This window comes from Petaurus breviceps, unplaced genomic scaffold, assembly GCF_028583685.1.
Source record: "Petaurus breviceps papuanus isolate PSGF00001 unplaced genomic scaffold, PetGlider_PUasm1.0 173, whole genome shotgun sequence".
Taxonomy (NCBI): domain Eukaryota; kingdom Metazoa; phylum Chordata; class Mammalia; order Diprotodontia; family Petauridae; genus Petaurus; species Petaurus breviceps.
The window spans coordinates 11,169,895-11,184,742 of NW_027185759.1; the positions used below are offsets into that span (position 1 = coordinate 11,169,895).

Here is a 14,848-nt window from a genome sequence, read left to right on the forward strand (position 1 = left end):
GATGGGATGGGATGGGATGGGATGGGATGGGATGGGGTGGGATGGGATGGGATGGGTTTCCTGGAGCTATCCTTGATATTGAAAATTAAGGTACATTAGTGGTTTATGGGTCAGACTCAGAGTCAGGAAGACCTGAATTCAAGTCCTGCCTATAACACATGCTGGCTAAGTGATCCTGGGCAAATTACCAAATTTCAGAGAGCCCCAGGCAACTCTCTGTAGGTTGCAGAAAAGGTGCTGATCTGTGCTGGGAGAGTGAATTTATTGACCAGGAATTCCCTAGGCCAATGAAATCACAAGTCCAGACCCTACTTCCCCAATCATAATGATAATTATTATTATTATTATGGAAATACATCAAGGATTTCTGGGTTAATCAATGTGGAGACATCCTATTGTGAGAATTCCTTTCACCAAAGTATATCTTAACTTGTCTATGACTTATCTAGGTCTTAGAAAGCTATCTGAGGCTTAAATATTAGCATTGAGATTTGAAATTCAAATGTTCCTGACTCCAAGAGCACCACCCTCTCCACTATATGACATCATCATCATCATCATCATCATCATCATCATCACAAAAACTCCCCGTTTCCTTACCTGTTTCATTTTGTTATTCTTTCCTTTCTCCCTTCTGGTTCATAGACTCCAGGAACTTGAGGACCAATATCGGAAAGAGCGAGAAGAAGCCAACTACCTCCTTGAGCAGCAGAGACTGGTACAGGAGTCACTGCCCTTTCCCTTGGCACTCAGAGAGCACAAGCAAGCTTCTTGGTTGGGTCTTGTACTGAAGTAACCTTTGTGCTTCTGAGCTAAGAACTAGCTCAGATTCATCTCAATAAAGTATTCTGACTTCTCAGACCCCACTCAATAAGAGACCCCAACCAGAAGCCTTTGGTAGTTTGCCTGCAATGATATGGGTTGGGGACATGGAATAGTGAAGATCAGACAGGTCACTTGGTCTTTCTTCTTCCTAAGGACTATGAGAGTAAGCTGGAGGCTTTGCAGAAGCAGATGGATTCCAGGTATTACCCAGAGGTCAATGAAGAAGAGGAAGAGCCTGAAGATGAAGGTGAGGGATGGTATCCTCTGTCTTGTCCCCATTCTAGAGCAGTGCTAAGCAGAGAATGCCCAAGGAAACTGAAAACAGGAGCCTGTATTGCCTCGTTCCTGTGTTCATCTAGGAGTGGTGATGGGTGGAAGGAACAAAGAAGCAAATTTGGGCAAAATGTTCTCATGACAAAAGTTATCTGCAAGTGATACAGGCTGTCTCAGGAAATGGCTGAAGGATGTCATGCAGGGCCTGAATGACTCCTTGTTGGGCTTACTGAGGAAGGAATAGTTGTTCAGCTATTGTTATATATGTATACATATATTGTACGTATGCATATATGACAATAGCTGAGCAAGTTTTCCTTCCTCAGTAGGAGTTCAGGGCTGGAATCTGCACCAAGTTCCTGTGGTTCCAAATCTGGCATCCTTTACACTGGACCATGATGCTTGACCCATTCCATATATATGTGTGTATGTGTGTGTGTGTGTGTGTGTGTGTGTGTGTGTGTGTGTGTATGGAAATTCCTCCTGCTGGCGCTGGCTGGCACCTTCTCTGTAACTTGCAGTCACAGAGAATTTCCTGGAGCAGAAGTGTAAAACCTTCAACACGGCAGTATAGGCGGAACCAGAAGAAAATGCAATTGGGAAATAGTTAACAAAATGAATAAGAATACAATACAGCACAGATGATGTGAATTCGGGGTTTCCTACTTGATAGGCTGTGCTCAGGGCTCCATCTCTATTTGAGTTGGACACCACTGGCCTATAGCCCCGAGAGGCTGAGCTGCTTCCCCAGGGTCATACAGATAGTATGTGTCCGAGACAAGATTTGCACTCAGATCTTCCCGACTTTGAGGATGGCTTCTCAGTGCTGCACTGTCTATGACAGTGTCCATGTGTTTAATGGGTGTCCCATGATATCTTCAGGAATATTACCCTGAGTAATTGTGATCATGCCACAGCCACTGCCGATGAAGGGGGAAATACAGCCCAGACAGTGGCTCTAAGGCAGGGACATAGGTGGCAAATTCTGAGTTAGAAGGAACCTTAAAAACCATCAAGGCCAACCCCTCGTTTTACAAAAGAGGATGCCGGCCCCAGAGAGAGGGCAGATGACAGGGCTGGGATCTGCTCCAAGGTCCTGTGATTCCAAATCCAGCAGCCTTTACACTGGACCATGATGCCTGACCCATGCCATCTTGAGCCCACGAAAGGAGAGGATCCAGAAGGACCTCAGAAGGGCCCTAAGTGTCATCCAGTCCCACCCTTTGGTCGATCTGTTTGTCACAGAAGGAAAAAGGTCACGGTCACTCAGTGACCCAATAGTGTCACGGACATCCTGGACAAGTCACTTCTCCTCTAAGCCTGTTTCCTTATCTCTAAAATGAAGGGGTTGGACTTGCTGACCTCTAAGGCCCAGAGCTCGGATCTCATGATGCCAAGACCCCAAACTCATCCTGGAATTCCTTATAGTTCCTGAGCTCCTCACTTGTGGTGCAGGGCCTGTTCCTGGCACTTTTGCCAATGAAGATGAGACATAGAACGACTTTGCTCTTGTAACAGCCATGCTCCTGTTCACTGTCCTAAGTGTTTTTGCTCAGTTATCCCATTTCTTGTCTTTGCTGTCTCCACCATCTTTTCTTAGTCTCTCTACTTCAACAAGCAGTCATTAATTGCTTCCTGTTGTGGGCAAATCCCTTGCACGTGAAGGTGATAGGAGTCGCCTGGCTCTCTTATGGCCTCCTCCCTGCCCTTGTATTGACTAGAAATCATCATCTGCATTTCCTTGTCAGAGAAGTTACACCTCTGACTCTCCAGAAGGCGTCGGGCTCCAGGGAGTAGTGCTGGGGGATGGCTGCCCTTCCTTGGAATGACCACGTGAGTTTGTTTTTTTCTCTTGACAGTCCAGTGGACAGAGAGGGAATTTGAGCTGGCACTTTGGGCCTTCAGGAAGTGGAAGTGGTACCAGTTCACATCTCTGAGAGATCTCTTGTGGGGCAATGCCATTTTCCTCAAAGAAGCCAATGCCATTAGCGTGGAGCTAAAGAAAAAGGTAAGATGGATTGTTCCTGCTAGAGCTGAGCTCTCTTATTCTCCGAGCTAGAGGCAGCATGAGGGCTAGGACACACAGTACTGACATCTGGGAGTTTCTGGGGAGGCCATCTCCCTGCAGTGACTGTGCTCAGACAAAGTCTTCACCTTTGCTCCCCATCTCCACATCCCATTTGTCATCTAGTCTTCTTCATTCCACCTTCAGAGTTGACTTCCAATATTGAGACTGCAGGAGAGAGTTCAGTGATACCAGTAGTGCCTCTATAATAGCTCCTAAATATTTCCCAGATCACTCTCAAGACCCAGGGACCACTGGCTTCACATCATACCAACTAAAAATATCCTCACACTCACAGGGCCACTTTCTCCATTCCATGACCTGGAGGTGATGGTATTCATTGTTTTATCGATGTTGCAAAGCACAAGGCCCTAGGAATGAATTGGATTTTTGTGTGGGGGTGGGGGGCACATAGTACCTGAAAAGTGGCCTCTCACTTGAGTGAAATGACTGGGCTAGAAATCTACCCCTTTCTCAGGCAAGGCCTTAACACCATCAGGCTGATGACATTTCCTCTATGAGATCATTGGTTCCAAAACCTCCAATTAACCTAGCCTGTCTGGTGACATCTACTCTCAGCTTCCTGGGAAGCTCCTGGTGAAGATCCCAAGATCTTATATCCCAACCCCTGCCTTCCATACTGTGGGGGAGAGGGGAAAAGGGGAAGGTAAGTGAGGTCCTCAGCTGAGGGTCCTGGCAACTTGGAGCTGCTTGGACATTTTCTCCCTGTGTTTGTCACCAGGTCCAATTCCAATTTGTTCTCCTTACGGACACTCTCTACTCTCCCCTACCTCCGGATTTGCTTCCCCCTGATGCTGCCAAAGAAAGAGAAAAACGTCCCTTCCCACGGACCATCGTGGCTATTGAGGTCCAGGACCAGAAGAATGGTGCTACACATTACTGGACATTGGAGAAACTCAGGTAGGGGTCAGGTGACAAGGAAGGATGAGGATTTTGGAAGGGGGAGGCTAGAGAAGGAAGAAGGATCACTGAGGAGGCAGCTGCTACATCCAGTACCTGAAGGCAGGCTGGAGAATTGAAGAGAAGAGAAAGACTTAGGAAATGCCCTTGCATGGTTTGGACAAGTTGGGGAAATATTCAGACTTTACTTCATGCCTTAGAGGCAATCTGATTCAACTCCTTTAGTTTACAGATGGGGAAACTGAGGCTCAGAGGAGGGAAGTGGCTTGCTTAAAATCACACAAATGGTAGCCATCTGAGATGGAATTTGAACCCAGATCCTCTGACTAGAACCAGTGCTCTTCTCACTGTATGTCACTGCCCCCCCCCCCATAGTAGAGTGCTGACAGGCTGCATGCCTGTTGCTTCATGGTGGACATAACCTCCAAGGACCTCAAAGTCCAGCCAAGGCTTGTTTGGGGTGTCAGATTCCTTGAATGGAAGAGGGGAAATTATGGACATGTGGAACCCAGAGAGCACACCTCACCCAATAAGTCAGTTGTTAGGAATACATTAAAATCCTCTTTGGTGTCCAGAAGTCAAGCTCCCATAGGGTCTTCTGAGCAAGTCTCCAATGCTATCTCTACTCAAGGTAGGACACATGGGTGAGGATCAGAGTTGTAACTAGGAAAGGTTATTGGGGTGTTGTCTTAGGACTCTGAATATACAGGGGGCTGAATTTAGCAGACACTGACTTCACTTGCATCCCTTTCAGCAACAGAAAAGAGAGCTTCTTCCCAGTCTAGGTCACTCTGTGCTTTCCTTACTCCAGTGAGCCCTACCAAATACCTCCAAAATACAGGAGAAGACTGTAGCACTTAACAGCCAGTGCCAAAATTCCGAGTTACAGCTATGGTGAGACAGGACATTGTAAATCAGTGGCTGTTATTCTCTTCTTGGGAAAACTCCAGGCATAGAGACGGGGTTGCCTGTCTTGGTCTCCGCCCTCAGCATTGTCTAACCCTAACTCCCTTTCTAGTGCCTGCCATTATTTTTACTCCTCTGATATCCTCTGGCTTGGTAATTGGCAATGACTACTTGGCATCCTACTTGTGAGAACTCTTTGTAGACTTGAAGACTATAATCTATTTGCTTCATGTTCATTCTCTTATGTGAACTACTTCACATAGAGCCAAGCTAGAGTAAAGAAGGTTAGAAAGTACAATGGCGCTGGATCCAAACATCACAGTTTCCTGCCATGCTTTCTCCAAGAACAAAATGATATTGTAGACATCTCTGTGAGAGGCAACATGGGGCAGTGGAGAGAAAGCCAGCCTTGGGGTCAGGGAAATCTGGATTCAAGCCCTGCCACTGCCACATGTAAACTGTCTGACTGGGCAAGGGACGGCTTCTCAAGGTTGTAGGCAATTCTATAAGATAACTTGCAATCCAAACGCCAATCTACATTGTTGGAGGGAGTTTGCACATTGGGAGTTCCCTGCCCCAATCAAGTTACAAGTCTGTACCCCTCACCACTGCCCCCCCCAAATCCAAATCTGTCCCTAACTCTCTGTTTCCTTATTTTTTTTAATGAATATATTGAGGCAGCAAATGAATGGGCAAGTTTGTGGATTTTACACAGCAAGCCATAGCTGGAAGTCATATTTTCAGTTGGGGATATCTGACAGCTGTTGGGTCACAGGTTGCCCATTCTTAGTTAATTTTCCTTTGAACATCTTAATGTTCATTTCCATTCTCTGAACATGGGCTGTCTAGTGATCAGGGCAGATGGGCAGGGAATGGAGCATGTTGTAAAGAAGCTAGAGCAGGAACAGAAATCCACTCCAACTCAGCCTGCTGCCCCCTGGGTGATTATGGATGGATAATGAATTCTAGGATTGCACAATGGATAGAGCTGGAGGTCTCTAGTCAGGAAGAATCATCTTTGATTTGAATTCAAATCTGGCCTCAGATTTTTCCTAACTGTGTGACCCTGGGCAAGTCACTTATCCCTGTTTGCCTCAGTTTCCTCGTCTGTAAAATGAGCTAGAGAAGAAATGCACAATCTCTCCAGCATCTCTGCCAAGAAAACCCCAAATGGGGTTATGGAGAATTGTGACACAACTGAAAACAATGGAACAACTGCAACAATAAAGTCTTTCTTGTAGTAGGCATCTCACTTCAACGAAGGCAGTTGGTAGTAGGCGAGTGAGGACTTCTGTGCTGGCGGCCCATGCCCTTTCAGATTCACCGTGCTGAGAATGAGCATGAGGCCATTCACTCAATCCAACAATTAAGTACCTACTACCTGCCAGACTTTAGGGATAAAGTGAAGTAATCCTGCCCCCAAGAAGCTTTTATTCTGCTGTGATTACCACCTATGCCAAGAGAAGCAAATAGACATTTTGGAGGGAGAAAGCTCTAGAATCTGGTGAACCACATGGGAGGGGCCACGTTCAGGGCTGCAAGACCCAAAGGCCTGTTCTTCTCTATTAGCCAATTTTCTAGATACTTTTGCATATGCTTCACCCAAAGGGAAAATCCAAAGCTATAAAGGGATAAGAATTCAGTCTGAAATAAGACCCCGGCTACAGAATCAAAGTCAGAGAACATGAGTTAAAAAACTACCTGTGATGCTATGTAACCTTGAACCACTAAGGGCCTCAGTTTCCCCATCTGAAAAATGAGACAGTTAACCTCTGAGTTCCCTTCCAGCCCTGAGTCTGTGACCTTATCTTGGCATGATTCTTTAAAGATATTAATTAAGGAAGTTTCTGCTGGCGGCCTGTCACACAGCCTTGAAGGAGAGTTGGGTGACCTCACACTGAATAAGAATGGGTGTGGGATGACTGGGGTTTTGCCCCATGCTGCCACCAATGGGGCATGAAGGCAGGAAGAGTTTCTTTCCCATTGTTCAATGCTGCCCATACCCATCAGCTATCAATGGCATTGCCTCTCGCCCTCAGTCTCTTCTCAAGATTTGCTCACTGAGCCCATATGCCACCACTGTGGAGTCAGTCAGGCCCTTGGGTACTCTGCCCATCAACATACTGTGCCCTGGGCACCAGCTCAGGCCCCTCGTCTCCTCTCCCTGCAGGCAGAGACTTGACTCGATGCGTGAGATGTATGACCGAGCTGCCGAGGTGCCTTCCAGTGTCATCGAGGACTGTGACAATGTGGTGACTGGTGGGGACCCTTTCTATGACCGATTCCCTTGGTTCCGGCTGGTTGGCAGGTGAGAGCATTCTTCTCTTCCCCTGACAGACAGAAAAAGAGAGAGAAAGAATTCTTGTGGAACTACAAATATAGAAACCCTCCACTGGGAAGGCACTGGTTACTGGATTGACCTAGCAGTGAGGCCTAGGGTTCTGTTACCTGCGCAGTACGGGGGTGAGCAGAGAGTGGGTTTTTAGACCAACCAATGATGGAGAATGACACACCCTGAGGGGAGCTGAATGCCACAACCCCCTCCCTGGAATCCCAAAGCACCCCCACTATCGACACTGCCAGCTCTTGGCCAAACCTTATCAGAGCCCATAGCAACTCCTTACTTGGCCAAGGGATGGGGAGAAGGGGAGCCTTCATCTGAAGACTGGGCGAAGATTCCTTGTTGGCATCCATGACTCACAGATGGGTTTTTGCATCCTTGGACATGTGTGTCTTTGTGTGTGTTCTCACTGAGCTGCCAGCATCCATCTCTGTGCTGTATGAATCACATGCACACCTGTGCCTTCAGCATTCTGACTGGAAGGGCATGGGGCTGTCACCTCAAAGGTCTTATCAATCTGACCCTTCTCCTTTGACCTCTAGCGCTCAAGGTAGAAGCCAGGCTAGGCCCGGCCTGGGAACATGGGGGTTTGTCTGGGATAATGACTCCATGCAGTGCTTCTAATGAATGTGTTTCTGTCTTGACCAACCCTACCCCAGTCCCTGCCCTCCCTGGGAGTTCCATCAATTGAATCGTTCTTTTTGGTCCTTCCAGCTGACAGCTCTTGCAGCTTCTATGTAAGGCACATGGTGGGCGGGGGGGCTTGTTTTTATTTTTGTTCCCCCATCTCTAACATCAGCTTTTCTTGGTGGGTTTTTGGTTGTTGTTTTGTTGTTCTAGGTTTTGGGTTGTTTTTTGGTTTTACATTTTTTTTCCTTCTCTATCCTACTCAGTTTGGAATAGCCGGTGTTAACCTCTCTTCTATCTTGTACTAACCTCAGCTCAGATGTCTCTGGCTGCAACAGCTCTCCTCTTTTCAACACATGCATGAGCGAGCGCATGGCTGATCTCACCCCCTCCCCCACCTTCTCGAACCCCGACTCCGACATCACCGAGCCTGCTGACGAGCAGCATGTGGGGAAGGAGGAGGAGGAGGAGGAGGAGGAGGATGAGGAGGAGGAGGAGGACTTCGAGGAAGACATCTTTCCAGAGTGCTCGCTGTGTGATGGTGGCCGGGATCCATTTTACGACCGCTCCCCCCTGTTCAGTTTAGTAGGAAGGTTGGTGAGGTTTCAGGAGAGCATGCTGGGAGGGAACTAGCTCTTTCGCATGAGGGAACTGCGGTCTGAGCACGATTAGACCTGTGAGGGCACCCATTCCACAGATGTTTAGGGCTCTGATCCTACCATTCAGGTGCCCCAAGAGCCCAAGGACACGGGGCATCTCTTCAGAGTAGAGCAATCTCCAACATGGAGAGTCCAGGGTCATTGACATGGCACCTGACATGAGTCTTTAGGGATTATGGGGAAGTGGCCAGTTGGGTTAAGCAGCTGCCATTCAGCAGAGTCTAGTAGAATCCATTGCAGAGCTTGGCATAGGAATTCCACTGGGGAGAGGCAGCAAGAAGTAGGAGCTGCTGTGGCTGGCTCTTAGTGACCTTGGTTTTGGGGGCTATTCATCTTTTTTGCTCTTAATGTGTGATTTCATTGGCATGGGGAACTCCCAGTGTGGACACTCCCTCTGCCAATGCACATGGATAACTTTTGTAACTTAGCTTATGGATAAGTCTTAGAGAGTCTCCTGGGACACTCTGAGAATGAGTGGCTTGCCCGTGGTCACACAGCTAACATGTGTCAAAGGTAGGGCTCAAACCCAGCCCCAAAGTCATGCCTCTAGCCCATTAGTCTGGTCTTCCTCTCTGTCAAAAATGAGACTGATAGCATAAAATGTTCAGCTTTTGAGTTCTTTATTGTGGGGGGGGGGGCTTTCATTTTACTCCTGAAAGCTCTTACAAATCCCAGGGGATACAGGCTCTGAAGTTAGCAATAAATAATTCATCTGTTCCTGTATTATGAATAATTTAAATGCTAGTGGGTGTGAGCCTATGATACCAGGGCCCATGACCATACAAGGGACCCTTTGTGAGAAAAGGAATAGAGACATGAGAAAAATTCCAAGAAAAAAGTATGTATTTGTGCATATATATACACATATGTGTATATGTATACACACATACATGTGTGTAGATACATGTATATATACATGTAACATCAGTCTAGGGGACTTGGGTTCAACTCTGCTGCAAACTAGTTCTGTGACCTTGGGCAAATCACTGAATGTCCCTCCTAGGCCTCCATTTCTTCATCTGTCAAATGGGGATAATAATATTTTCCATACTTATTACACAGTTGCTTTGAGGTGTAGATGGGTTCACTTGGATGAAAGGACTTTCTAGAAACTATAGTGCTCTAGATACATCAGGCCATCACTAGTAACAGCAAATGAACTGCTCTCCATACTGAGAGGACTTTGTTCATGATGAGTCCGATGAAAGATGGGACATTATTATCTTCATGGAGGATACATGCAGTATGAGGAGAGGAGAGTCAAACCAGTGTTGGATTCTGAGTCAAAGAACCCAGGTTCAAATCCTCACTTGGCCTCTCATTCCCTGTGTGACCTAGGACCAGTCACTTCATTTTCTAGGTCTCCGTTCTCTCCTCTGTAAAATCTGAGAGCTGGGCTAGATAAAAGTTTAGGTCCTTTTCAGTTCTAGATCTATGGTGGATGTACCAGAAGGGAAAGCTAGGCCAAAGGGAACACGACAGCATTTGGGCATTATTATTATGCAAGATATAAAAGGAACTTTACTGTGTCAGAGGGAGAAAAGAGGCATCTTCAGAGGCCCCACATGGGACCTAGGTTGCAGGGAATAGAGTATTTTCTCCAAGAATTCTAACATAACAGCCATTGGAGGTTGAACTCACTCTTCCTCTGGTTCAGGTCATGGAGAAAAATTTCCAAAGGCCCACCAGGCAAGACAGTTCCTTTACCCAATCATTAGACTGGATTGGGAAACCCCCACTGGCTTGACTTGAGTTCAGCCTGGGAGTTATCTAGCAGAGAAGGTCAATAAAATGGGATTTCACTGCATAATTCAATGAATCCTGAATAATAATCAACTTTCAAGTGACCTTCTGAAAAAAAGTGTCACAGTCACAGAGCTCATCTTATGAAAGATGGTGGTCTTGATAAAGAAAGCTCTTGAAATGGACAAAATGGACAAAAGTTAGTTTGGATTTTCCAGCTTTGCTCCATAGGAAGATTCTTCCTGAGGGTATAATGTCCAGAAGTTGCAAAAGTCAGTAAAAGTTGGAGAAATAAGGAGGTAGTTTTCTGGGAGGTTCTAGGAAGAAACAGTCTGGTTTATCAAGTATACAGAGACCAGATTCCAGCTCTGTCTTTCTTAATACCTGGGACAGCTCTAAGGGTTCCCTTCTCCAGCAAAGGAAATTTTCAGAATGCGGGGTTTGGGAGGGGAAAGAGCCCAGATCAAGAAGGCCCCGGGAACAGGCAAGAAATGGAATGTAGGCTCCTGCAGTCTCCAACGGAAAGAGCTGGGTTCTTCCAATTTTTCTTTTTTCCTCTTGGGAAATCTGAGATTTTACAAAATTTACAAAATGAATAAAATCAACCAAAGAAGGAGAACCTCCCTCCTCAGGTCCCAGTTGTGGGATGGTCTCTGGAGGGCCTTTATTTTGAATCTCCTGAATCTTTTTGGTTGGACTCAGAATGGGCATCCCTGGGCAGCAGCTGTGCAGGCCACATTTCCTATGAACTGTGATCTGACTGGTTGATAATTGGGTCCTTTGTCTTTTGATTTTTTCCCCCATATATCCTTTTTTAGTTTCTTTCCTTTTTTTAGCTGCTGGCTCTCTACAAAGCTTTAGCAAAATTGGGGGGAGGGGTGATTTCACTTTTGTCTTCCTTTTAAAAGGCTTTTCTTTGGTCCAAGCATGCCATCTTTGCCTCACCAATCTTGTGGTTAGTGTCTGCCCTCTCTTCCTCATCTCTTAGTGCCACATGCCCTTACCCTCCTTTCTCTCTCTGTTCCTGCTCCCCTCTCTCACCTCACTTTTCATCCTTCCTGGGTTTTCAGTCACTTCAAGATATACTCATCTCTTCCATTTGGATAAAACCACCGTGGGAGAAATCAGCTAGGGTCCATGTCTAGGGATACAGAGTGACTTCCCAAGGTTCTCACCCTGTCTGTCTGCACACTATCCCTCTCAGCAGACTGAGAGCGCCATGATCGCCAGACACCGGGCTCGGAGGTACCCCTCTGTCCCTTCTTCCCTATGGCTAACATTCTCTCCTTTCCATCCAGAGTTGTTTTCCATGGCTTTGAGAAAAATGCTTGAGAGAAGCAAGGGTTGAGGGTGAGGAGGATTGTCTATAAAAATCAATCTCTTCTTTCATTCCTACTTCATCCTTCAAAAGCTTAGCAGATTGGCCCTGAGGGATCCAGAGATTACCCTGGCCAACCCTACCCAGCAGAAGAAGTCAGGGGAGATATTTGGAGCAGCAGATGAGTAACCCCCATCCTGAAGAGATCATTGAAACCCAGACCCCCAAACCTTGCCAGAATGCTTTGAAAAGAAAGGTACAGGCAGAGAGGATAAGCTTTAGAAATGCCTGTTTTCTAATAATACAAAGGTCTGTTGTATGGAGAATGTAAGAAAAGGAAGGGAGGAAAGGAAGGGGGGAGAAAGGAGGAAACAAAGAAGGGAAGATAACTCTTCCCCAAAGATTGTTGCAAATAGATAAGGCAGCCCTAGATATGGTCAGTCTCAAGGGGCTGAGCAAGGCATTGCATGCTAGAGCAGAGTTGAGGCTTGCTTTGGGAATTTCCGTGTCTAAATAATCAGGGGACAATGAAAAGTGTATAGTTGGCAGGAAAGAAAGTCTAGTTCATAAGAGTATTGGACTGGAGACAGGAAGATCCAAGTTAAAATCCTGCTTTAGACATTAACTGTGTAACCTTGGGCAAAAGATCTCTCCCAGCCTCAGTATCCTCATCTGTGAAATGGGGGTAAGAAGAGCACAGAGCTCAAAGGATTTTTGTTTTGAGTATCAAATAGTGTAACATATGTAAAGTGCTATGCAAACTTTCAAAGACAATAGAAATGTCAGCTGTGGTAAGTGAAGCCAAGGGTGGCCCTCCAACGCCCAGGGAGAAAAGGTCTCTGCTTCTCTAGAGACCAACAGAGCTTCTAGAGAGAAAGAGGCTGCAGAGTGAAGAATAGAAAGAGTGTTTTTTTCATCCATAATATTGAGGTTGGACTAGACTAATCTCAGTAGGGTCTTCAGTTCTGAACATCTTTGACTCTAAGTCAATATGGTGATGCTTTTTGTGAGCCAGTCTTCCTGAAAAGCACCATTTTTATTTGCCAAGATGGATGGAAGGCATTCTTTGCCCTGGCCCTCATCCAGCAGATGGGATAGTCCTCACATATGGGAGAACAGGGAAGCTTCTGCAGTTTGAGAAATAGACTCTTTGCCTCCCACGGCAGGTCCCCTCTTGGGTCTGTTCCACTGGCTTCCCATTGATCGGTTGTAGGAAAGCTTTTGGCCAAGAGTGATAGTATATCATCAACAGGATATTCATAAAATATTTAGTGTCTGACACCACCATAAATATGCTTCAGAAAGTGTTTGCAGAGCATGGGCTCAGAAGAGGGGATTTCATTCCATAATCCTAGACCCTCACAGAGAGGGGAGGCAGACAGACAGACACATACCTGCAGAATCAAGGCTTGTATACAGAAGGTGTGCCCAGGTAGATCTTTGCCTTTCAAGCTTGGGAAGAAATCTGATTCCCAAAGTAGGAGCCCATAAGGAATGTGCTTAGAATGCAGTCCAAAGAACCCACCTTTCCTCTAGCCCCAAAAATCAATATTATTACTAATTTAAATGCTATCCTCAAATGCTATCCTGTGGTGCCTGGAAATGAATGACTGGGTGCAAGGTAGGGAATAAAGAGAGGGGAATAAAGAATAGACCCCTCTAAGTATGCCCTTAAGTTGAATGCAGTTTAGTGAGGGACTAGGTGAGCTGAACTGTCAATCTTCCCCCAAGCCAGAGGTCCCATTGATCACGGTGGTACAACTCAAACCCAGTCCACCACCGTCCTTCAAGGCTCCATTAGCCCATCCCTGTCTTCGAGGTATGCGACTTTCTCTTTCCAAACAATTCACTCCCTTCTCCCTTCATGGGAAAACCTCCTTCTTGTCAAACCCCAACATATGAAAAGAAGACAACCAAAGCCCAAATGCCAGGATTTGCATCCATTGTGGCTCACTGTTCCTAATAATCATGATTTTGTCTCTAGGGCATTTTTAGCTCAAGTTCTTAACAGGTATGCACAGTCCAATACCAGGCTTCCCCACATTTTCCCTAACACCTCTAAGTTGACCCCAAGTCTCTAGGTACAGCCACCAATTTCCAACATGGCGGCACTCTAAGAGAGGTCACCCAAAGAAAGATGATTGGCTCCATGAATTTACTGCCCTTCTGTAGAACTAATGGCTCTTCCCAAATCTACCAGTCAACTGTGTGGTGTGGCTCAGTACTTATGCAAATCTGACCAGCGGAAGCTCCAAGGTCACACCTGTGATCTGTAAGTGGATTTATAGCAAAGGAGATTCAACTCAATATGAGGAAAAACTCCATATGAATTAGAACTATCTAGAAGGACTCTGGAATCCTTATAAAGGGGTAAACTTCCTGTCACTGGGAGTATCCAACCACAAGCCAAATGACCATCTATAAGGGATGCAATAGAGGGGAATCCTGCTTTTGGTATATGCTTGGACTGAATGCCTCTAAAGTCCATGTGCAGTCTGAGATTTTTGATTCTGTGATCAACTCAGACCAACCTTTCCAGGGAACAAGGTACTTCTGGTTATGCTGTGATTACTTCTTCTCTTTTGTCTTTGTTCCTTAACAGTTCCCATAATATTACGAATTATTGATCATTGATGCCATTGGTAGGGAGCTTATAATCTGTATAATCCCCCCAAAATCATGAAAAAAAATTTCTACTTAATTTTGAAATGTATCTGATATGGTCTTAAAAATCTAATTCCCTTCCCTAATTCTAACCCTAATGGGTTAATATTATTGTCAGTTTTTCAATCCCTAAGTTCATACAATCTTCAAGGGGAGATAGTTGGGGCATTTGAGGAATGGGGGTGAGGTAGAAGAACCTGCCATTAACCAGTTACTGATGACAAATGAAGTGGATTTTCCATTGGTATATGAAGAATTAGTTGTATCTGTAAGAAGTTCAAGAGATTGCAGGATCTCATAGAAGTCAAGGCCTCAGCATCCAGTCCACATTTGAATAAAGATCGCCTATACAACATCTTCAACAAAGGAGAGGGAAACTGAGGCAGCTAGGTGTCAGGCTAGAGGATTAGTTCAACCCTCTCATTTGAAAAATAAGAACATGGAGGCCCAGAGAGGAGATGGGATTGACCCAGGGTCACACAGGTACTAAGCAGCAGGTTCGATAT

The 14,848-nt window shown here is 45.8% G+C and overlaps 1 protein-coding gene across 16 annotated transcripts in view; it reads left to right on the top strand.

Annotated features, from left to right (window-relative positions):
• KIF1A (kinesin family member 1A) overlaps window positions 1-14,848 on the top strand; it is a 187,690-nt gene that overhangs the window by 99,908 nt on the left and 72,934 nt on the right. For 9 of the 16 annotated variants that reach the window (XM_069083399.1, XM_069083400.1, XM_069083408.1 and 6 more), the window contains 5 exons: window positions 646-718; window positions 979-1,072; window positions 2,958-3,106; window positions 3,906-4,084; window positions 7,161-7,298. In XM_069083399.1, coding sequence (XP_068939500.1) covers window positions 646-718; window positions 979-1,072; window positions 2,958-3,106; window positions 3,906-4,084; window positions 7,161-7,298 — 633 coding nt within the window. Of the gene's footprint in view, window positions 1-645; window positions 719-978; window positions 1,073-2,957; window positions 3,107-3,905; window positions 4,085-7,160; window positions 7,299-8,272; window positions 8,552-14,848 lie in introns of all 16 variants that reach the window. The other 7 variants (XM_069083392.1, XM_069083394.1, XM_069083395.1 and 4 more) reach the window with 1 other exon arrangement.